General features: G+C 42.1%; 1 protein-coding gene across 2 annotated transcripts in view; it reads left to right on the top strand.

The window, feature by feature from the left end:
- Window positions 1-24,970, top strand: part of ccnd2a (cyclin D2, a) — a 154,707-nt gene that overhangs the window by 114,568 nt on the left and 15,169 nt on the right. Inside the window, exons 1-3 of one of the 2 annotated variants that reach the window (XM_031760103.2) lie at window positions 19,479-19,928; window positions 21,257-21,472; window positions 23,859-24,018. In XM_031760103.2, coding sequence (XP_031615963.1) covers window positions 19,734-19,928; window positions 21,257-21,472; window positions 23,859-24,018 — 571 coding nt within the window. In that variant the 5' untranslated portion in view covers window positions 19,479-19,733. Of the gene's footprint in view, window positions 1-19,478; window positions 19,929-21,256; window positions 21,473-23,858; window positions 24,019-24,970 lie in introns of those variants that run through there. The other variant, XM_039614219.1, reaches the window with a different exon arrangement.

Below are 24,970 nucleotides of genomic sequence, written 5' to 3'. Positions count from 1 at the left end.
TGTTTGTGAGGGTCTTTTCTTTCTGGGGAAGTGCCTGTGTGATAAATGTGTGGTTTGGAACAACAGCTGAGAGTAAGACTTGGCTCGGGCTTCCCTGTTTTAGACACAAGTGTGGTTTCCTCATATCTTGGCTCTTTGTCATGAATGACCTCTTTCATTTTTCCCCTCCTTACAATAATAACCAAATTCCTCTACTCAGCATTTAAGAAAAAAAAGGTTTTTCTCATATTTGTTTCCACTTCTGTCTCTTTGGCATGCTGAAATGCTAGGTCATTTCAGCAACTGTAGTCACTGCACGCTGCCTCACAGGATTGCAGTGTGTGGGTAGACGGATGGTTCAACATCCATCCACTTGCCAGATTTTTCATTCACTAAAGTAGTTCTCACTCTCGTATCGATCTCTGTATCTATAGATGGATAGATAGGTGTAGACAGCTTGGACACTGTGCTCAAAAATGTCACAAAGCATTAAATTGGATTTTGCAAACCTGTCACTTCATACATGAACTTGATCCACTGCTTCCACTTTGCACAACTTCCATATCTTTTATGTTAAATAAATCATCTACCAAGCTCCAGCAGTCTGCACACTTGAAACACTTTCAGGTTTACCTTCAGTCGGTTCATTCATTCATTCTTTGCGGTGCCACTTCAACCACCTATTCATCCTATAAAAATAGGGGGCCTAACCCCCATCTCCCTCAGCCATCTTTCATCCTGGTTTGTGGCCCTCCCATATGTTCCTCTAATCTCTCCCTTGTGTCTCTGAAATGTCAGCGCGGAGGAGTGAACATGTACTTGCTCGCTATGGATTTCTCATGGAATGCGCCATCTTCGGTTCACCCTGCAACTTTGCGTGTTTTGATAGGCAGTGATTATGGAGTATTTGTTTTCCTAGTGGGTGTGGGAACCCAACCTGTTAGTACACTACCAACGCGAGCGGGTTGCTGTTTCTTATGAAGTAGCCGTGACTCATACGTGTCGAACCACACAAGCGCGCTCTGACAATTAGATTAGATGGGATTAGATTGTATCTGTAATTAACCTCGAAGGCCACCTCGAGGTGTTTTTGTTGACAGTGGGAGACAAAAAGAATGAACTGGACCGTTGGGAAGACAAAAACATGTATTACTGGAGAGAGGTGGGTGTCAGGCCAGATGCAGGATACAGTTCAAAAATGTGGTGTGTTTACAGCTTTACGTCAGGTTCCATAATGCACAAGCATCTGACTTTTATGTGCAGGTTCAATTCCCGTGCATGCATGAACAAGGATGGGTGCTTGCGTACGTGAGAGAGAGCGTGCGTGCCTTCTCCTGGTTGTTTGTGTTTGAGAGTGAGCGCTCTAGGAAGTCACAGAGGTTAAGCCCCAACTATCTAACTCATTGGTGAACGGTGGAGGTCTGTGATCGGCGCTTAGTGGAGGAGGGGGAAAAGAAAAAAAACAGAGAGAGTGAATGATGGAGGGAGGGGAAAAGGGAGGCCCCTGCAAGACAATTCCCCTGACATTGGGTCATTCACAGACACAGGAAATGCTTGACCTCACACCCTGAGAAATGTCCACAGCGGTCCACTTGTGTTAAAGGTGTAATTGGGCATAATTAGAAGCTGGCAGAGAGAGAGAAATGTGGACGGACTCGCACGCCCCACATGCCTTCGTTTGGCAGCCTGCGACACACCGGAGCCAAACTCTTACTGCACAGAGACGGCAAATACCATATCTAAACAAGCAAGGAAAGGTTCACAGCAACAGGAATTCTTTCAGCTCAACTGCTGATTTTCCAGCTATAGCAAGAAAAGTCTTACTCTTGATCTTATTCCAAAAGATCAAGAGAATGTGTGTTGTGTAATCACAAGTGTATACCAGACATGCCAACGGTCTTTTGCCATTCTCTAAACAAGAAAAATATTCCGTTAATTGGTGCAGCAGATATTGCCTCTGCATTCTGATCCCCTTTGTTCTGGCCTCGTGTTCAGAGGAGGTGCAACCTCTGCTGGTGCTGCAGGATCTCCACAGCACATCAGCCTCTGGGCCCCTTGTTGATATTCTTCTTAACCATATGTTTCATCTTCGCTTTACCCTCTGTCGTATATTGCTTAACTCTCCTGTGTATGTCAAACACAGACGTCTGACATGAGCTCACCAAACACCCAGCTGCTTCCTTTCAGAGCCGAGGCAGGAATGCACTTTCGTTTGGGTCTTTCATTCATAAGAAATAAACCATCGACCCGCATGCTGGTGTTTTAGCGAGAGTAAGGCCTGCCAGCCGCTGATGTGATACTAGGTTTAGGTTGCAGGGGACTGAAGGGGAGGGGCAAGTCTTGGGAACGGAAACCTGATGAATGGAGCACGAGGTGAAACTCTCTACAGAAACCTGAAGCCAATGAGACAAGTTTGTACTTTTGAAACTTGAAATTAGGCTCTTTATTCTCTGGTCAGAAAAACGACCACCAAGAATGATCTGACTGGATTTAAAACGACAATAGAAGTGACAAAAAGGGTGGAAACGCTGCATTCATCATGAAAGTTTCTTCACCTGGAGCCAAAATGGGTCAAGGAAGAACTATAAAAGAGATGGTGGGGCTACAAAGAGCAATGCATGAGAAGGGTTGGTGGAGAGAGCAGGGAGGGGGTGAGCAGAGAAGCCTGTGAAGTCAGTGATCACTCAGGAGGTCTGGAACTCTGACCTTTGACCCCATAGCGGAGCGGATACCACCATGGTGAAAATGTGAGAGGTTAGGTATGTGAGCCCCCCGAGCCCTGGCGGAAACCATTCCCCCCATGATGAATGGGATGTTAGCATTGACACAAATTGGCCCATAATAATGACACAAGTCCACTAAGCACACAGACACAAAGTGACAGAGTGGGAATTACAGAATGAAAGACCGGGCAAAGAGAAGAAGAAGAAGAGATTTTAAAAAAAAAAAAAAAGTTATTTGGGAAAGCATTACCTTACCCAGTGGGACAGCCAGGGAGGGGGGAGGGGGAGATTTATGACCCAAGGTATCTTTGGTGTTTTCTCTGCCCTCTTCCGAACGTTGGGATTGCAGAAAGTCCTGGAGTTCAGAGGACTCCAGACACTCTCACACACTTCTTGCTTTACGTTGCACCTCTGTAATGTCCCTCGTTAACCGCCCTCGCTTTTTTCCTCTCGTCTTCAATCCGTGCCCAGTGACCTGAGAGTTCACATCACCATAAATACAGTATATGTCTCGCTGAAAATAGATGCTGCATTTGCATTGTGACAGCAGAAGAAAACACTGGCATCTCTTTTTATAGCTTCGACATTGCATGTTTTTTTTCCTCTTCCTTTTACTAAACAAGGCATCCCTCTGTCTTTTAGGAAACACATGTATTAGATTAGGCATGTTGGGAGGCAAGGGTCACACTCCTGTCAGTAATTGAAATGCGATTATGTATGAGCTAACATGATTACAGGGGTGAGGGGCTGAAAGGAGGGGGGTGATTGAAAGGTGAATGCCAGCTTGTGATGTACGGCTGCTTCTTTGTTCAACCAGAGACATTCCAGAGGTAATGGAATATGAATGAGTTTCCCATTTTGATCCTGATGGTGACTGATCATCAGTATTTCAGTCAGTCTCAAATGGTAAATGGCTAGCGCCTTACTAGTCCCTAAACAAGCGCTATGAATCATCTTCACACACTGGTGATTACATTAGTTTGGTTGACAGAGCGAGGCTGCGGACACTGGCGCCACCGGGCCCTCTGACCACCACCAGTAGGCTAATTTCTTGCCCAAGGACACAACGACCGAGACTGTCCAACCAACAATTAATCTGGGACTGAATCAATGAGATTGAATGGATGTGAATTACATTAGTTTGGTTGTCTTCAGTCTACTAACCACGTAACCAACAATTAATCTGGAACTGAATCGAGACTGATGGATGTGCTGGCTTTATTGAACGATGCTGATTTAGATGGACTGATCCCTGTTTATTGAGTAGCTGATTTACAACAACAACAACAACAACACCGAACCACCACCTCTTTGCAAGATGACACCATTTTTCAAATCTAACAGATCGCTGCGGTCGAAGTTTGGTTGTGTTTTAACACAGAAATAACCTGATTTGGTTTAGGAAACATCACAGTTTAAGTTCTACAGCTACACCAGAGATTGAAGTGTTTCTACCAGACTTGGTGACAGCTGTGACTTGAGAGGGGTTTACTTCACCAATCACTTCCTATAATGCAAATTGCTAATTGGGTGATGTTTCAGGAGTAGAGGGAGAGAGAAACAGACACTGGGGGGGTTATTTGCAACTTCCACCAAGCATAAAAAGTCATGTCAAAGAAAAAGAAGATGGATTCAGAGCAGCGCCGTATTTTCAAGAAGATATTAGCACTAAAGTTCAAACATATTCTGGTCATGTAGTCTGGCCATTATTTCCTGCGAACACAAAGTCTGCGAGCCCCAGCGCATGGATGTACTGGGGCTACTATTGGGGACAAGCAGGTACAAAGCCTGTATGTCATGGGTATTTCTGAAGAAATGTTATGCTTGTGGTTTGTTGGCTTTGCTGCTCATGGTGCAGCCACACTCCTATGTGAAAGACCAACCCTAACCTGACCAACATTCAATGCATCAGTTACAAGTTAGAACTTGTGGTCCCTGATGCTGTAAAACATCATACGCTGCTGACTCATTTTCATATATTTAATAACTCCAAAGTCCAAAAGCCAAGTCTTCACCTCGGTGAACGGCCTCGCCGTTGCCTCCTATTATTTGCAGGGACGAATGTAAAAGAGTATCAATTCACCGCAGATCAGCCTTTCACAGGAAAGCACAAAGTAGAAACCTAAAGTTTGTTGTCAGCGCAGACTGTTTTCATAGTCTAGCCTCTTTATATGACTGACAACATGCTGTGCTCTTGCATTTTGAGATTATTTCATCTTTAGGTGATGTCTATAAGTACTGCATCCTGTTTTGTTTTCCCACTTCCACCTTAGCTTAGCTGATTTGCTAGCAGCTGTGCTGGCTTGAGGGCGGAGCCTCTATAGGCCAGTCTTTTGTTCAGCTCTCTTTGTCTGCCTCTCCCCATCATGCTGCAGCAGGACCTTTGAGCTGGGCTGTTTTTTACCATAAACATTCTGGCATTAGGCCTCCACGTTGATGTCGTGTCAACTGATACTTTCGATGTTTCAATCAGCGATGTATGTACCAGCCGGGAAAAAGTCAAAACGTTCACTGGGCAAAAACATGTGAGCTGGTAAAGTAACATAAAAGTTGCTCACAGCTGGTTAACACAAAAAAAACCTCGAAGATAAAAACTCAGTGGACGAGTGGCGTAATTATGCAACTAAACTGGAGCCTAAATTAATAGCTTAAGCTGCCACCGATCACGCCGGATGCATTTTTTCTAGCGCGATATTTCTGCACGCTAAAATGCCCTCGGAGCAGTTTTTATTTAAACGGGGGCTTGATGTGTGTGTTCGCCATAGAGGTGCAGGCAAATGTGGCATAAGGTGGAAGTCCATGAAAGAAAACTGAGAACAGGAAAACTACGAGTTACAGAACAGCTGTCTGACATGGATATTGTATTTTTGTAAGAAAAACATATGCGATCATCTTTATTTCCAGTTACAGAGAAAGCAGAGGAAAAGAAAAACACACAAAATAAATAAATAAGTAGTGAGTTAGTAGCCGTGGTTACTGACACACTGGTTTGTCTCTTCAGTTCAGTTTGTTATAGCAGTCTAGGCCTTTTCTGTGGGCGGAGCTGAACTAGCCCCACGCCATAAACTGTGACAGAGCATGGTGTTCACTTTTCCAGAAATGTAACTACATGTTGCTGTAATACAGGCTATAAAGTCTGTTTAGCATAGAAATAAAGTTTTGTAACTGGCACAGCGACCTCAGCAAATCACAATCTTACTAGTCGCCACTGCATTATCTTGGTCTTTACCTTTTATTACACAAAGTGACTTAAGGCGACTGTTGTTGTGCTGTGTGCTGTATAAATAAAGTTGAATTGAATGAACTGTATCTGGCTTGCAGGATGTTAAAGAGTGAGACATAGGCCATGTATAGACTCAGTGAGCTTTGAGGGTTTCTCTTGTTCCTGTGTTTCAGTTTCACTTACTGTAGTTATGATTCAATATTTAATGGCTTCAAGACGAAGTAGAACAGATCCATGTCAGTAGTGATGGCAGCGCAGTGCAAGACACACAAAGCACACCGTACAGAGCGAGTATAAATGTCGTGCCATTGTCTACTTGTGTAGGCTACTGTGTAGGTTCTCTAAGGAGAATAATGAGGTTTGGGGATGTCCAGACTCTTCCAGTGTTTCATCTCACTAACCAGAGGCGAAACGCTGGAAAGGTTTCATCTTTTTGTTGATGAGGGAGAAAAAAATGAGTTCAACAACCTTGCAAGAATACAAAGGCAACATTAGCATGAGCACGTTTGTCTAGTTTTGGGTTTTGGAGATGGATGATTTCACTTTGGGAGTTTTGCAAAACTAAAGTGTTTCCTTGGAAGCTGCAGCTCACCCAACCAGTCTCCTGAAGTGCTCTTTTCATTCATAAACCAGTTCCAAGCGTGAAGGTCGAGCTTGTTCTGAATTCAAAGAAGAGAAGAGGTGTAAAACTAAACTGGCATCAAGGATTGTTCTGAACAGAACTCACTCAGTAATTCATCATTCTGCAGCACAAGAGTTGCACCTGACTAACCTGATGACACACTCCCCGTGAGCAGTCAGGTTACATTGCTCTAGATGTGGCTCAAAGTGCACCTTTGCTCATATCCGGTACTTTCAGAATCAATACCTTCAGCAGACATTTGTTGCACCTTTTTCTAATTGGGTATAAGCGATCGTCACATCTGCAAAACCCTGAGAGAGCACGCCTGCAGAGGCGCTGCAGATAGTCTGATAAGAGTAAACTCATCACAAGCTGGCACACAACAAACAGGTGCAACCAACAAACACAGGAACTGGTTGTTTTTGTATTTCCCTGAAACGGGTTGCCTCCTCCAGCTGTCAGTGCTACGCTGTCGACTTATATTCATTTCTCTTCCAGATCAAAAATAGTTTGGCATTTGTGGGGACGGAATTTCCTCAGTAACAGTGGCTGAAGAAAAAAGTCCCCAGCATTTTCACAGATGTTTTACTATATCGACTTGGATAGCCTTGATAGCTACTAAACAGTTTTCCCCAGTGTTTATTTTTTACATACTAGTATATTAGATCTAGTACTCTTACTACTAGTGTTTGTTTTTAAATCTAGTGCTTGCATATCTTCTAAATTGCACTGGATATACACCAATTATCGTCTCCACTGCACCACCTCCCAAAACATTATGCTAGACCACATATACCATCATGGCAGTGGCACTGCCTGTTGACTGGAGCCTCCCTCAGCGGGACAGGATAACCTCCACACCTCCAAAACTGCTCAGGAACCGCTTGATGAATCACACCCAGGAAATGACTCCCGATACTCCCCCAGCGGTCCAGAATTGAAGGGTGAACGCACCAAAGCAAAGCTATCTGCTAAGATTGAACGTGTTGCATTCCAGGATGCTCTTCTGCATACCTCGGTTGCAGCGAGCGGCAGCTTGAAGTACTCTGATCATTATTTGATTCCCTCTGACATCAATAAGACATTTTTGCCCAGAGAACTGTCACTAACTGGATATCTTTTCAAACAATGTGGGTCTGTGGGAAAATCCCAGTCGAGCAGCAGTTTGTCAAACACTCCACGCCTGCATGCCCAAACGCATGGAGCTGCATTAACAAGCCACTGAGCAGGTGTACGTGATGACAGAGGACAGAGAGATATTCTTACACACTGTGGAAAAAAAAGGAGTAAATCGTTTAATAATGTATTATTTTTTAATGAACACTAAATGTTGTCCCCACAAATATTTTAAGGCAGTGTGTGTTTGGAGTTTGTGTCCTTTTCCTTCAGCTGATCTGTTGCACAGTATAATCACTGCCCACTATTCCAGTCCTACATTTTCTTGAGCTGCATATCCAGTTCAGGGTTGTGGCCGATTGAACACGAGAGCAGATCCACAACAGCTGAATAATACGTATGAATATAAATACATTTTAAAGAAACAAGCAGTGGTCACCGTGTATTGTTTGAACTCGTTTTGTTTTCCCTGTTGTACGTTTGTCTTTAATAATTTCACCAACGCTGCGTGGTGCTCACAGCGATCGGTCAGATTCACTGTCCCACAAATACAAACGGCGTTAAAACAGAGGCCACAAGGACATAAAATGGAAAATTTCCAGTCATGCTTGTATCTGCTGCTCAAGTTGCTCACACCCCCGGCATGTGATTTTCAACAACCACAATACTACAGCCACCGACGGGTGGAGTGAAAAACACCGATCGTCTGGATACGACACCATTCACTGGCTGAAGCCTCGGGTCCTGGCATTCATGTGGAGCTACTTTCACCGTACCAGCAGACCAAACATTCGCCCCAGTGACAACGACACATGCTGTTTTGACTTTCACTGATGGCGTAGTTAAAGGATTGTTAGCTGTTCACATTTAATATATAATCACCAACAGATTGCTGCCATCCTTGAAATTCTACAAAAATGATATTAGTGCATCGGTCCTCGACTTTGTTATGTGAAACCTTTTCAAAGCTTCTATTTATTGTCGATGATTCACCGTCACATTTTGGCCAAAGCAAGTAGGTCAGCAGGCATCTAATAAACTGTGTTGTGTTTTTTTCCAAAATCACAGAGCCCGTGTTTGTTTGCTGTTTTTGCTTCTTGAATATTTTCGGTTGAAAAAAGGCGAGTGAGTATTACGTTAATTTAAAGTGACTGCAGCCTCAATTTGCGCTTCTTCACTCTGCACTTCATTAATGTCCCACGTTGAATTTTACAATCACTGTTATGCCGTCAAGTTTAGTCGTGTTCCTCTGAGATCTCCTCAAAACTGTGAGTCAGCAGCACGCCACGTACCGGTTGTCCCACATTAGACGTACATTATAGATACTCTGACCTCTGCCACTTATTGTGGACTAGGGATTATTCCTAGTGGGTCTCCTTCCTGCTCCCATTTATCTTTCTTTCACCTCCTGTTACCCCCAACCCCACGCCTTTGCTCTCTTTTCTTCTGTAATGTCTCAGCTGTTGCCTGCAGGCAGGGCTCTCTGACTGAGTGCCTGCTCTGTTATGGGTTCATTGGGCTGGTATGCAGCAGGAATCTTTGGATCAAGGTAATTTCACACTGTTCAACTTTTTCCCAGGCTGTTAAGCTTCCCTTTACCTTTGTGCCACTCAGGGAGCGAGATAGGGAGCGACACATGTAGCCGTTAAACATACACAGCGGCTCAGAGGCTGACGCCACCGGCAGAGCCGAGGGAAAGGCTCCAGAGATACGGCCTATAAATTACAGTCCGACACCTCAGTTTCCCAAAAGGATCAGATTATTGCAGGCTGATCCAGTGTGGTGCTGGGGAGTGCAGTGCACCTTCATGTGCACCCCCCCCTTCATTCGTCTCTATCACTGATCACTAAGAAGATCAGATACTCTGTGAGCGTGGGTGTGTGTCGTGTCTGCTTTTCTATTTTCGTGCATGATCATTTGACGTGCGTTTCTCATCAGATGTTTCTGCTTCCTGCAGCTTCTCTCTCACACGTGTGATTTCTGCATGAAGCGCTGCATCCCAAAGCAGAGCACTTAGTGTTATTATTAGTGTCAGCAGAGACAGATGAGCACCTGATGGAGCTGAAAAAGGAGGGAAACCCTCTCTAATTGTTGGAGCAATCTTGTGCTCCTGTGCCATCTGTTACCATCTGCAGGAGAGATAGAGAAACAAGGGCAACAGAAAGCAGTACTAGACGCATGTGAGGGCTGCGTACGCTCAGGTGTTCAACATATTTGTGTTTTGGGTTTATTTTTAATGGCTTGGGTTATTTTTGTAACTGTATAGTTATGTTTTTTTAATGTTTACGAGCTGTGCCATCTGTTTGACAGACTCGGCGTAAATAGGCAGATTTTCTTTGTATTGGGAGCAGTGTGTGAATCATAGATGAACTACTTACGGGGTTATACTTATTGACTCGCTCTATCTGTTTGTTGTGTATTTGTGTATTTTCTAATATTCAAACGCATTCGGGCTTTGCTGACGAGCTGTGAAATCTCTTTGACCTCTAGTCCTGTGTGTTTTAGTCTAAGCTTGTTGTGATCCCCACTGGAAGTCCACAGGATGTTGATCCTCCCGAAGCACCAACAGACACAATTTTAAAACATTTTTGGGCAAAAAGTCCTTGCATTCTGTTTGTATCAAGGCTGGATTAGCAATGCCTTTGTTCTTGCTGGGCATAGTGAAAAGGGGGGAGCGATAGGCTGGAACAGTGATGCAGTATCAGCAAGCAGCTGTTGAATGAGTGACAAAGTCAAGGGCTAGTGATACGAACATGGGAAAATCCTGGAGGAGCTGGAGGGGAAGAGAGCGGCAGCAGCTGAGGCAGCCTGAGTGCATAAGAATTCAGTGTTATTGTTACGCAGAGAAACAGACGAGAAAGTCGTGAAATATTCACATTATTTAGGAACCGGAGCTCAAGACCCACCTCTGTAGCTGGCTTATTCTTCCCCAGGCTTGATGACAGTATTTGAGGTTGTTGGTGGGGTTGAAAAGACGGGGTCAAGCATGTGAAAGGGGGGAGGGATGGAGCGCTGGGGTGGAGGAGTGGAAGAAAGATAAATGAATACCAGACGCTTTATGTCTTGTGTAAACTGAAGGTTTGCCCAAATCTGCCAGACCTTATTGTTTCAGTGACACACCTTCCATGTCACAGATTCTATAGAGAAGCATTTCAGTCTCTCAGCAAGCTGTCACTCATACCTGCGATGGATTTAAAAATAAGACTGTGTTTAGTTATTAATGGTGCTTTTACTTTGTATTTTCAGCTGTCCTGGATGGCTGATTGTGTATGAAGAGATAAGCAATCTTTTTCAAAGGGGAAATGTCACTGTATTCACCTGACTCTTTCACCTGACTCTTTCACCTGACTCTTTCACCTGACTCTTTCACCTGACTCTTTCACCTGGGTCTTTCACCTGACTCCTTTGGAACCGAGAGCAAAGTGCAACAAACGCACCAAAGCTAGTTTCCCATTGTCGACTGCACCTGCAGCCAAAGATGAGCGCAGCGCAGTAACAGCAGCAATACACTGAACCTGCTCTTTTTTGTGTCGCTGCTTTGGCAGGACAGACAGAGATGATCTTTTTCACATTATTACCTTCTGTACCTGCTCTATTTTAAAAACGGCATCCAGAAAGTACATTAGCCTGTGGCACACAGGTGCCATACAAACACAGCTCGGCGCCTGATGAGACGAGTGAGGCTGTAGTAAGAACATTTCCCTTGGTCAGTGTGTACACCTGAAGTGGATGTCATCTTTTCAACATGTGCGTTGTTTAAAGTAATGATCATTCCTGCTGTCTGCACTCGCTCTGCAGCCGTAGCTGTGATGTAAGCCTTTGGGTGGAGAGAGATTTCGAAATGATTTTGTTTTACATGTTGTTCTTTCAAGCACCCAAGAAATACTTTGACATTTTGTTACTCAAACTAAAAAGATATTTTTCACCTGAAGGAGCTGCTGGTGGTGAAATTATCTTAAAAATGACCATTATTGGTGTTACAGTATTATAATAATAATAATAATACTAATAATATATAATTATTATACTCATTAGTGCAGCAGACAACATAACAGGGAAATCGTTCACGAGTGGATACAAATACTAAAACTGATAATACGCTCTTCAGGGTTACTCTGTTTGAAAATTCAAGATGGCTGCCTTATTTCAAGATGGCTGCCCTTTTAAAGATGGCTGCCTTATTTCAAGATGGCTGCCCTTTTCACAATGGCCATCTACTCTCATTTTTGTCTATTTTTAATTCAAAACAATTAAAATGATTTACTTAAAAGGACATTGTGGTGTAGTAGCAGAGGGAGCACTTTGTTTCCTCGCTGTTTATCCGTCGTTCACTCTCGGGTTGATCGTTAAAGGTGGCTTACAGCAGCCAATATTTAGAGCAAGATGTTAGCTATTCGGTAAGCTGGTGATGCTGGTTCCTCCACTCTGCATGTTGGACAACATGTTAAGCTCCAAACTGTCCCTGATGCATTCAGGAAGGTGTGCAATTTTGTTTGCATGTAGTGCAAGTCCAGTTTATAAAACGTGCTTCGAGTGCTTGGTAAGAATCTGGTCTTGAAGTGATGATGTATGAAACCTGCTTCCAGGTCCAAACTACTCTGCGTTTATTAAGGCTGTTGTGTTTTTAACATGTTTTGTATCTTGTTCTATTTAATCTGAACAAGCCGCTAAAAACAGTCAGTGATCACTGTCGGCCTCTCACTTTTTATTGCCGCTATTCATCTTTAAGTTCAGTTTTTAAACCCTTACGATGTAACGACAGCCCAGCCCATGCAGCAGTATATTAATGACTAACCTCATATTGTGGATGGATTATCTCAGTTGTTCTCCTGACTGAAGTTTGGTCCGTTTACAGCATCCTGCCATGTGATCGCATTTGTCCCTAACCATCGGGAACCCTCACGTTAACTTTTATCGAGTGGAAAAAAGTTAGCGTTCATCCTCCAGCTTCACTGTGTTTATGCTATGCTAACACAGCTGTGTCACTAGCGATCACGTAACACATTATTATATAGCAGCTAGCCCAACTTCAGTAACCCTACAAACGTCACTGCTGTTTAGTTTCCTGTCTTCATTTATGTTGGAAGTGATAGCAGAGCTGTACGTTTGAATGTTTCAGAAATCTCTCAGTCAGAACATGCTATATCATGTTTAGGTGGAAGCTAGCGAGCTAACTTCCTGCTAACTTCCTGCTAACTTCTAACTCTGTTAAATTTAATAAACTCTGTTTTCATGGATGCCTGGATGTTAAACCTGGTAGAGCAGCCACACATATCATTTTATTAAAGATTAAAGAATTTAGACAGTTTTAAACTCTCAGTGATGCTGCAGTGTTTGTTTGACGTTGGGACCTGCAGCAGAGTTTGGACCTGGAAACGGCTAATGACGTCAGACTTAAAGACCGGAGAGGAAAAATAGCATTCCATTTATGTTCCGGTAAATCACAGAGAGACGTTAAGTTGACTTGACTGAATGGCTGATTCAATTCAGTTTTATTTGTACAGCTCCAAATCACAACAGTCGCCTCAAGATCCTTTATATTGTAAGGTAGATCCTACAATAATACACACAGAGAAAACCCAACAATCATATGACCCCCTATGAGCAAGCACTTTGGCGACAGTGGGAAGGAAAAACTCCCTTTTAACAGGAAGAAACCTCCGCCAGAACCAGGCTCAGGGAGGGGCGGGGCCATCTGCGTTAATTTATGAATTTACACAGACAATTAACAGATGTTGTTGAAGTCAGTGCTGTAAAACTCAGCTTTGGGTTCAGTATCGACTGTTTTCGGTCAGTTGATGCCGATTCTGCACTGGAAACTTATCTGAAGACAGGTAACTGGTAAAAAAACAGTTTAAGCTTTACCCAAGGTAAATGCATAAAATGAATTGAATCACAAAGCACTTAATTGGTGCTTGATGAATGTTTAACGTCTAAAACAAACTGTTTGAATCACAGGTCCATAATAAAAGTAGAAGCAAACAAGTCTTTGTGATTGTCTTGAATTTTCCTCGAGACCAAGAACCAAAAATGTTTTTTTCCCTAATATAAAAATATAGAAATTAGGAGTAGAAAAAAATTCTGGAAATGATGGCCAAAAAAAAAAAAAAAAAGGTAGTCATTTTTATAATTCAGGTGGCTAATGAGGTTTGTTTTAATTAATGACACCAGAGGGACAAACACACAAATTCTGGTGCTTATATCCACTTTTATCTGCTCGTACATAGTTGCATTTTTTTAATTTAGAACAGCTAATGTTATGAGTTCCTAATCAAGATTATTATTGTAGCTGTATAGATGTCTGCACAGATACACTGTAGCAAGTCCTGAACATGTTCTATCCGTTCACAGAGTTTTACACTGAGGTTCGACAAACAAAGCATCATTAGGTAAAATAATCAGGAGCTAATGGAGTCACACAAACTGTGTTCACATGATAGTTTGTAATATCTACATATGTGACAGCCCTTCATTTGGAAAAGGGACAAAGTTGCTTGTCTTTTCTCTGACATATTCCGAAATTTCAGAACAGCTGATGTTTTGAAACAGTTCCTAATCAAAGAAATTAGAAAGAGTGGAAGTGTGGGACAAGCGCATCACTGTAACATTGGGGAATAGTAAAATCCCACAGGTGGTCAGAGGAGATGTTGTGGACAAACTTCACCAGTGACAGCTGCTGGAAATGTTTCTAAATGGGGGGAAATACCCCCAGCAGATTAAAACAAAAAGGTTTCCTTTGTGATGCTGATGCTGCTCATCCTGAGTGATGGAGGCTGAGCAGATCTTCACCGCTGATTTCTGATCTTCTGATTCAGGATCTGCTGAAATTTAAAGTTGTGTGTATACAAGTCATTTTTTTCAGAAGTTGTATGACATTGTGTGCTTCTAAACAACCTTTTTTAGGCATTTTTCATGAAAGTAAAATCATTTAGATTTATATTAGTTTCTGACATTTTAATCTGAAGCTGGTAACAGTAACTGATGTTTGTGCTTTGTTATGTTTTTTAATGACTGAAAAACCTGAGGGGTCAGCGAGATTTAGCATTAAACTGGCATTTTTTGATATTGTATCAGCATGTTTCATTTCAGCCAATAAACAGTTTGTGATTTTTGCGACTAGTCGGTTGGATGATAGTTTTCCACGAAGCTTTGCATGCAACGTGGTGTTTTTTTTATCATGGATGAGCAGCTTCTCTCCGTATTGTTGTTTTGGCTCACACATCTGCAGTTATTCAACCACAAAAAAATACTGCCAAAATGGGGAAATATGAGTGCGATAAACAAATGACATGAAGTGATGTATGAGTGATGTTTTCATCAGAATTCAAATGTGATTCGTTGCTGTGACACAGTGGTTGTCAAGTTTCAAACTGAAAGCGTGTGCAGCATGTAAGAAAAACCATTTTCATGTATGTTTTTGTGTCAAGATTATTGTTACATAACTCATGCGCTTGTTAGAAAATTGCATATTGAAGCTGTGATTGGCTCATGATGCTGCTGTCAGAGATGACTCCTTGGTTCTTTGCATCCTCTGTCAATTCAATTCAAAGTATTTATTTGTAATTAACAGATAAATCCAAAAAGTCTCGTCTCAAGCAGAGAGAGATAAGGATGCTGAATACTCAAGTCAGGACTAATGCTGCCATTTCACCTACTGACTGTTTCTTTTATTATTACAGATTGAACACCTTTGTTATGTCTTTGTGTAAGATAATAAATTTTATAATAAAAATCTAAACAATTTGTTATGCCAAATTAGTTTCTCTTTTCCTGATTTCCATCTTTCTAAACACCCCTCTGTCTCTTCTTCTTTTTTATTTCAGTGGAAATGTATCCTATCAGTTCATAACATTTAAATAAAAAGGAAACCAAACCGATTTGATATCCAGAAAATTAAAAAATTAGCATTTGAAAATTATAATAATGAAATGTTTCATTTTATTTGTGTTGTTGTCTTTCAAATAATTAAATCTGTCATCTAATTTTAGAAAATCTACCAGATTTTAAGCAATTAAAAAATAATCTAATATATTAAGAGTGTTAATACATTCTTTAAAAAATAGACTAATAAACATTTTCTGGATCAATTATGTTTGTAAAAAAAAGGAAATATATATAATCTATATATTAACAGTTTAAATACAGGTATATAACTAATTAATACATGTCAAACTAAATAGGCAAAGATGGAATTTAACAAAATGTCTTTGTTCCATCAAATATATGCAGGATTCCTGTTTCTTTAAAGTTTTTAAACAAACATGATGATTTAGAGTTACATCATCTCCGATTATTGTCTCATTCTAGTCATTTTTAAATGTTATTTCATGTGACTTTTTCAAAAGGTGTGTTTCCTGTGTAGCCATTAATGACCTGTTGATGTACATGTGTGATTTGGGCTGTTTTATTTTATTTTTTCTTCTCACATACCTCCAGAGAGCTCATTTGTCTGGGCAGCTTTTGTAAAGCCTGGCTTAAAAGAGATTCACAGGTTGTTTTTTTTCTTGGTGATTTTAGTTTGGGGTTCATGGGGATGTAGTCTAATTGGACAAATAAATCAATAAAAAAAACAGAACGGCTGTTTAAGGTATTTTCTGATGTTTTAAACCACATATATTAGCATCTCCTTTGAATAAAAGTTGTCTATAAATATCTGTTATTTCTAAATAAATATTAGTAATAAAACATATCAAAGTTTTGTTATATCTGCTTTAGACTGTTTACACAGTATAACACTTGTGATGACTGGCAGGTTAGTAGAAAGTACAGTGTGCCTCATCTCAAAGGGAGAGCTGTTTAATTTCTCACTCGTTGTGTTTTACTCCCAAACATTGTCAGATCTCAGCTGCTGTCATTTCATAACTCAATAGGACCTTGTCAAATTCCCCTCCGACACTTTTCTTGTCTTGTGGGACATTTTTCTGAGCATCAGATTCCCATCTTGATGTCGGTAAAAGAAGCAGATAAAAGGAACTTCGGGGCACTGTCATTGTCGGCGTGTTGGCTGCTCTTCTCTGGTTGTTGTAATGGTGATTTAAAGTGTGAAATGTGCGGTGATGACTCACTGGCCGATCCTCGTTGCAAAGAGTGACCACATTTCTTTTAGTGGTGAATTAAAGGGGCATTTTTATTTATTTTATTTTTTTCATGAAAACAAAGGATAAATGACCCGGTGTGTCCTGAAAATTTGTTGTTTTCTGTTATTTTATTTCGGGAAATTTCATAAACAAGCCAAAAATAAATGGGTAGTGCCTCCCCGCACGTTTCGCGAAAATAATAATGTTGATAAAATGCAAACCACCGGACATGTCCCGTATCCTTGGGTTGTTTTATTTAACTTAACTGAGCCAAATATGACATTTTAAAGTTTGAGGCAGCACAAAATTTTTTTGCTCCGACAGATATTTCCTGCAGTGTGCAGCGCATAATTTTCAACAAACTTGTAAAACTTCGGTACTTATTGATCGTCCCCCCTCCCGGGGTGCTTTTGCCTGCCTACTGTCGCCACTCCTTAACGTTTCGAAGTTGCAGGGCGGGTTCCCGTTTTATTCTGGTGTGATAATTGAATGCTTCCGGGGAGAGAGAAAAAACACGCTCCTGCTTTTGCTGCTTCTTCTGAAGTCACTCAGAGAAGCAGTTGGTGTCACTTTTCGGCAATAGAAAAAATAGAAACTCCTCTTGTGTTAACAGAGTAATATGTTGGTACTTTAACCGCGTAAATGATGGAGTGAAGGGTGTGAAATGCTTTTCCACTGAAATAGATACATGTTTGAGTCATATTATGAGTCTTTTTTGGTTATTGTGTGATCTGAAAACACTTTAACACGATTGAATCGACTTCTTTTTCAGCCTTCGTGTGTGGGTGGGATTTTCCCCCCCACTTTTTTCAGAGCGTGAGATTTTTTAGGGATTGAAGAATATCTGTGTGGATGTGTGCTATTAAACAGATCTAACCTATCTAACTGCTTATTTTAATTCATGTCTCACCTGTAACAAAGAACAATCAGACTGCGTAATTGCGCATGGTGTGCTGAGCGCAGTTGACAGGAGTACCTGTTTAGCCACATTCTTGTTGCTCATTCTTATTTAAAACTGGCGTGTTTGATAAGAAATGATGCAGCTTTGAATTACTTTGTCTCTTCTTATCCTGTGACAAGGAGCCTTTTTGATCAAGTCAAGAACATATTTGTGAAGGTTTTTCTGCCTTGATGTAACTTAAAACTGTCCATTTTAAATATGACCCATCATACAGTGCAGATATTCACGTTTTTCAATGGAGAATATCTATCAGTCAGGATCAAACACATTTTCTTCTAAATTTGGCGTTTATGATTGTTTTCTCAAGTGAGAATGATTTTTGGTGATATCCCTGTGTCCTGACTTCTTTCATTTCAGGCAGTTGTTTAAAAAAAAACGTGACAGTTTTTAGGGGGCACTAAACACATTTCACTGCAGACGCCAATGAAATCTGCCCAGTAACAATCGTACAGCCTCATTCTAGGGCTGAGGAGCTATTGGCTATGCAAATAGGAGGAGGAAGCAACTTAGACTGGAAAAAAAACTTTAAAGAGACATTTCCACCACTTTTCTCACAAGCACTGCTATAGAGCCAGCGAGCTTCAGATGGAAATTAACAGCTCTAAAGCTCTGAGGACTTTACAGTCCCCAGTCTTCCCCTGATGCACTGATGTCTCGTTTCTTTCACGGCTCGGTCTTTGAAGTTGACTAAGAATGGGACGGGGATTAACATATTTACCCATGCAGATTCTCTTTGTGACTGTATGTGAGGCTAAATCATTTGGCAGTCATTTTTTTAATTATCTGCTCAACGACTTACATTCTCGTTTCCACCTGCTTGTTTTTCCATGTAAATGATGACGGAAGTCTAATTAAAAGTATATAAATGTGTGTGTGTGTGTGTGTGTGTGTGTGTGTGTGTATATATAGTGATTTTTTTCTGTTGATATTATTTGTGTTGTGCAAAGCCAGCGCGTCTCATCTTTGTGTTATCTTTAACAGAAGATTATGCAAAAAAAAAAAAAAGTCATTGCTGCTAGAAATTTCCTAGAAAGTTATCTCATAAACCACAAGCAGCTTTGTGGCGGCTATAAAAAAAAAAGTATAAGATGATGTGTGTCCGTTTATGTGCGCTGGCGGGTTTGGTGTCTATGCGGGCGCGCGCGCGCGCGTTCGTGCATCTTTAAGTGCTAACTTGTATTTATGGCTGCTTGCCTACAGTATCTACATGCATCACATCTGCACCAAGGTTCACTGAGTCCATTGCAATGCAATGAAAAAAGTGGCAGACATCAATAAATTAGTCCTCTCATTGCCTCCCTAATCTGAGCTAATATACAAATTATTTTCACAAGGGGGCTCTTGAAGCACTTTATCAACTAAGGCTGACTTCTGGGAGCCTTTTGATGCTGAAAATATGTGCAATAATAAAGCAACAATGAACATAATGTAACAATTCTATATCCTGACTTTGTAACGATCATCATAAGTTCATCAGGCACCAGCATCAACAAGAAGTTCCCCAATAAAAATGCACACAAGGACTGTACCTGAATGCACTGTCAGTAGGCTAAATGCTTAACGGAGCCAAAGGAACCACTCTAATTGGCTTATTTGAACCCCAGTTAGTAAAATAACGTGGCCATAGTTGGATGGTGTTATTCTGTGTTTGCCCCTACACTGCTGTGCATCTGCATCCAAAATGCATCAAGTTTGGTAAAAGTTGTCTTTCACAGCAGGACAGTAGAAAGAGAGACTGGAATGCAGCTTGTTGTGTCTATACAGAGGTAATGCAGTTGCGTCAGTGGCGGACGCAGGGCAGGCTAAATGCGCCTGATCTTAGGCAGCGAAAGTAGAGGCGAGCTGTGGGGAGAGAGGAAAAAGTTCTCAACAAGGAGAGGCAGGACTACTCTTACGGAGCCCCTGCAGTCTCGCTTTTTATGCCTCCAAAAGACTTTTCCTGCCATCTTTTTGCATTTTCGCTCTGCAATACGCCTTTGACGTCTCCGAAAGCGAAATCCTACTTTTTAACTTAAGTGAAAACACCAGCACCATGGAGCTGCTCTGCCTCGAAATGGACACCATCATACGAGCTCGTCCCGATCCGAATCTTCTGTGCGATGACAGAGTCCTGCAGCGCTTGTTGACTATAGAGGAGAGGTTTTTACCCCAATATTCTTATTTCAAAGGCGTCCAGAAAGATATTCAGCCGTTCATGAGGAGAATGGTGGCCACTTGGATGTTGGAGGTATAGCGAAACACCGAGTGCTGACAAGACATATTATTTCCGTGCTCGACTTTAAAGCCTCTCGATTTGTTTCATTTCTATATCGAGCAATGGTTGAAATATTCCGAGGAGCACATATGACATACGACTCATATTTCCGACTGCTATTTCCTTATATTATTCGTCGGTGCCGTTTAACGCAATTTCTTTCCATTTTTAAAGTCCGATCGCTGCGTTTATGAAAGTGCCAGCTGTGCCATCTGTGACACCGGAGGATTTCCTTTATCTGCCTCACATGGTGTCTGCACATGTTGCCCGTTGATTATTTAATGTTATTATTTTAGATAGGCTGAATATTTTCATGCACACGTATGCACTCCCCCAATTCAATGCTGACTTGCGCTGTATCGCCATGTTGGTTTTTATAGGAGTGCTTTTAAGAGGATTTACAGTGTCAAAAGCAAAGTAACAGCGCTTAAAAGCCGTCGGCAATGACAGAAGAGGGTCTTAGGTGTCCACCAAATACAGAATCGATCACAAAAAGCATTGCGATCGCTTTAGATATCTATTTAAATGTCGGGAAGGGCGAGGGCCTTATCGCTTCTTTTGGTCTCCAGTGACTTGCCGAAGATTTCTGTTCATTTATTGACGATCCGTCAAATATTTCTGGTCAACACCCGTCTCTAAACAATCTGGAGTCTTTCCTCTTTATTTTCATGTAAATATTGTCAGAATCTGACGCACTGAAGATTTTTAATTAATTTTTGAAATAATTATATCGGCTCGGCGGTGAGGCACGCCACACCAGCCGCTTGCGACTTGCCTCTTATTTTGACATTTTCTTGATATTTATCGCGCATGAATACGAATAGGAATTGTCGGATATGATGTGGAAGAGTCTCCTGAACATTATGGTGTGAAGAAAGTCGCTCCAGATAATTTATTTCTATTTTTAAATATTTTATGAAAATATGACGACTGTTTAAAAAAAGTGTGTTTCCGTGTGCTGCGCTTTCCTGGTGTTTTTTTGGCTCGGCTGATTGTGACTTGAATTCATTTCTTAGTGAATGAACTGCAGGAATGCGAGTCTATTGAGAGTATGTGTCTTAAAGTCATTTCAGTCTTTGTGAAATAATTTCTTTCGAATTATTGTGTGATGTCGCAACAGATCTGGGCTGGGCGCAAATTCTTGGCTGAGCCCCAACTATGTGTGTCATTGATTTTAAATGTGCTCTTATGTGATCACTCTTTTGTTTCGTTATTTCATAAAAGTTTTATATACGTTTCAAGCGCTGAAAAAGAAGTCACGTGTCGTCAACGTTGTCGCCTTGTGTGCTGTCTCCTTATAGGTTTGTGAGGAGCAGAAGTGCGAGGAAGAAGTTTTTCCCTTGGCCATGAACTACTTAGACAGATTTCTAGCAGTGGTACCCACCAAAAAGTGTAACCTGCAGCTGCTGGGAGCAGTGTGCATGTTTCTTGCATCCAAATTGAAAGAGACTCGTCCATTAACTGCAGAGAAGCTTTGCATCTACACAGATAACTCCATCAGACCACAAGAGCTGCTGGTAAGCGACAGTTCTACGTGTTTCACACAGTTTGCAGTAACACATCTGCAGACTCACATTGTCACCATCAGCTGGTTAAACGTATTACATAACTTATTCTTCATCAGAGCACGTTTGGAAGCCGGGATTTATCCGGTTGTTCTCGAGTATTTCCTTATTTAAAAGTTTCAAAGGTGACGTATACTCGACATGGGGGCTGTTCCCATTTCACTGAATCGGTTGTCCAGGCTTTAGACATCAAAGGCGCAGGAAAGACTCAGCAGAGGATTGTTCTACAAGGGCTCTCTTTACTGTATAAGACCCTCAAGGCTTTACAGTAACCTTCCAGCCTGTGCGGTGGTCTCCATCGCCATCTGGTGGTAGATATTTTTCACAGATCAGCGAGGTCATATTGAACTGGAGCCAAAGTTCTCTGTTCCTGTGAGCTAGAGAGGGAGAGACAGAGAAATTCAAGTTTGCCTTTTACAGTTTAGCTGGTGTCCAAAAATAACTGTGGATGCACACATTTCTGACGTGAGGTCACGAGTCACTATTTCTGATTCTGACTGCACATGAAACCCACGGTACAGAAAAAGTCACTATTCTGTGTCCTGTTTATTGAATATAAGTCCTGGCAAACCAATTAATTAACTCCGTGTCACATCAGATAAGTATTTTCCCTCCTGCTCTGTGGTGCTACATAAACATTCCTCAGTAAACAACAGCCAATCCCACCCATGTTGTGAAAGAGGCCACATATTATGATTCAGACGGGGCTGATGGTTGCAGGCCTGACTGGCGGCTCTACCCACTGAGCAGACTGCCGCTGCAGTACATTCAAGTTCCCAACGAGCTGCTGTTGATTTGATGCTTTCCCATAATTTTCTGGAATGACAATTTCATTTCTTTAATGAAGGTTCCGACTCCGAGCCAGCGTCTTAAAGTTCCAGTTTTAAACGGCTTATTTTGAAAAGAAAAACAAAATGCGCTGCTGTGGCTGAAAACTCGTATCACTTGCACGCAATGCTGCACTTGACAAAAAACTGTCTCTGATACCTTCATGTTCAGACTGGAGACAAAGCCCTCAGTCCTTGAACTGGTTTGCTGAGGCCTCCTTTCTGTGTTTCTGTATAAGGCAGTATTTTGGCTGACACGCAGATACAGGAAACAGATCAGCTGCTCGGGGCATGTGATCGTTTTTTTGTCCTCATCTTTAGTAAGAACTTCTTGTAAAGAGAACCACAATTTTACGAAGAAGGTGTGACCAGAGGAAGGCAGTAAGCAGAAGGAAGTGGGTGATACCAGATTGCCACCCTTGTCAGCATAAAGCATGTGTTGCAAGGTTTGTCGCAGCTATTGCTATAGGCTTCGGTGTTGCGTACTGTCATTGATGGAAAACGCCTTTTAATAGCAGGAGGCGGCTAATGATCAACGATAGACAAAAACATTGCTGTAGCCAGAAGAAGACGGGTTTCACTTTATAAGACATGTCCTGTTTTTCAGTCTCTCAAACATCAGCAAGATAGCAAAGCATGACATGACTGACAAAGGTCACTGTGATTGGGAAAATGCATGCTGCTAGTAGGGGCGGCCATATTGAATTGTCTCATGACCGAGTCCATGTGGTCTCTCCTTCTTAAAGGGAAAATGAAGAACATCCATCCTCCCAGTCACAAGGCTGCAGTGCGGAACCAAACCGCTGAAATTTTTTCCCAAATTAGTCACCAGCTCTTTCGTTAATCACCTCCTCCTCTAGGAAGTGAAAGTAACAATGCAGTCTCAGAAAAGAGCACACCACACCTAGTATCCGCACCCCGTGTTACACAGACGTGCAGATGGATGAGCACGTGTCAGCACAGTCTGCTGTGAGATCTAAATGAAAGAGTCAGATGCTGATTAATCAAACAGGGTTTCTGTCTTTCCGCAAGCCGTCGACATGTTGCGAAGCACTTTATGTGGAAAAATATAGTAACTAAGTGCTGCAGTGTATAAATAGGATTCTGATTGATATATTGAGATAAGAGATGTCATACGTAATGCTGACTGTGCTCGACAGACATAGGCTGCTTATCCGTTTTCACTCTGCGCTCACACAGCAGAGCCTCTGATGGGCCTCTTTAGGAAAGTCCCCACATGCCAGACACAAACAGGGAGGGACACAGTGATGCCAGGTCACCTGGGTTGGTGGCACTGCTGGTGATCCTCTGTCCCAGGCCCAGCCGAGCAGAGACTAATAACAATAACACTTAACCTCCAGATGCTCGCCGCTGTATGTCACATTAACACACTTTTGGCTCAAGCGCAACTGGCTAAACAATAAAAGTGCAGAGCTGCAGCTGAAATGTGGCGTGTACTTTGTGTCACTGAGTTGTTTTTCAGCCATCCCTTTTCTACTTGCTCTCTCTAGGAATGGGAACTGGTGGTCCTGGGGAAGTTGAAGTGGAACCTGGCAGCAGTAACACCGAACGATTTCATCGAGCACATCGTGAGAAGGCTGCCGCTGCCCGAGGATAAGCTGGCACTTATTCGGAAACATGTCCAGACCTTCATTGCCCTCTGTGCCACAGGTAGGAAACATTCGATTCCCTGCAATGAATCGCCGAGCCAGTCTGGACGAATTGAGCCCAAAGATGACGTATCTTTTCTTTGATCTATTTTCTTTCGTCTGTGCCTAACCAAGTGCTAATGGCTTACACTAGCATCCTTTGTAGTGTTGTCTTTGCCATTTCTTCTTTCAGGGCCGTATCAAAGTCTTCTTTGGAGATCTGTTATGGGCCAGTCACAGCTAGTCTTACCTTCAGTGAGAAAATATTCTTCCTAAGAAAAGCGTTAGTCGTTAAAGTGATTTCACTGTTAGCCTCTTAGGTCTGACATCCATCATCTGTCTTCTCCCAGCGGCCTAAAGCGGCCTCTGAAGTAACACTTCAAAGTCTGATTGAGGGGGTCGAAAAGACAAACGGACAAGGGTGGAGGCAGGCAGACCATTGTCTTTTTACACTTGAGGTGAATGGTTCCCGTAAGATCAAACATGCAGGGAGGGATGGGAGGAACGAGAGCCTTAACATGATATGAAGAGAGAGTGAGGTCAAAGTGGGAAAGATGAAAGATGGGGAGTCGGGAAAAGCCAGAGGAGTGTATTGTTTTTGTACTGCCAATTCTGAGGCATGTCATGTTTTCAAATTTCCTACGTTCTTTGTCTCCCTCTTAACTTCTCACGCCTCCACGCCCTGCAGCTGGAGGACCCGATAGCGTTTGCATGTTGAGAATCCCCATAGGGCAGATTTCTCCTACGTCACCACGATCAGAGCTGCAAACCAGGCAGGGCCATGCGATCACCGAGAAGCACCTACCTCCACTGCTTCTGGACATGCTCGAGGACTTTGTGCGAACTGTTTAGTTTGGATAACCGCACAAGTCATCCTTAATAATGCTCTTTGTCACCCCCCCTCACTTATCAGTGAATCCCACCACCAACAGCTGCTTCATTTTCTGCAGGTCACAAATAGGAATGCTAACTAA

Source organism: Oreochromis aureus, linkage group 7 (assembly GCF_013358895.1).
Source record: "Oreochromis aureus strain Israel breed Guangdong linkage group 7, ZZ_aureus, whole genome shotgun sequence".
NCBI lineage: Eukaryota > Metazoa > Chordata > Actinopteri > Cichliformes > Cichlidae > Oreochromis > Oreochromis aureus.
Note: the sequence above shows the minus strand (reverse complement) of the source record. Positions and strands in the feature narration are given on the sequence as shown.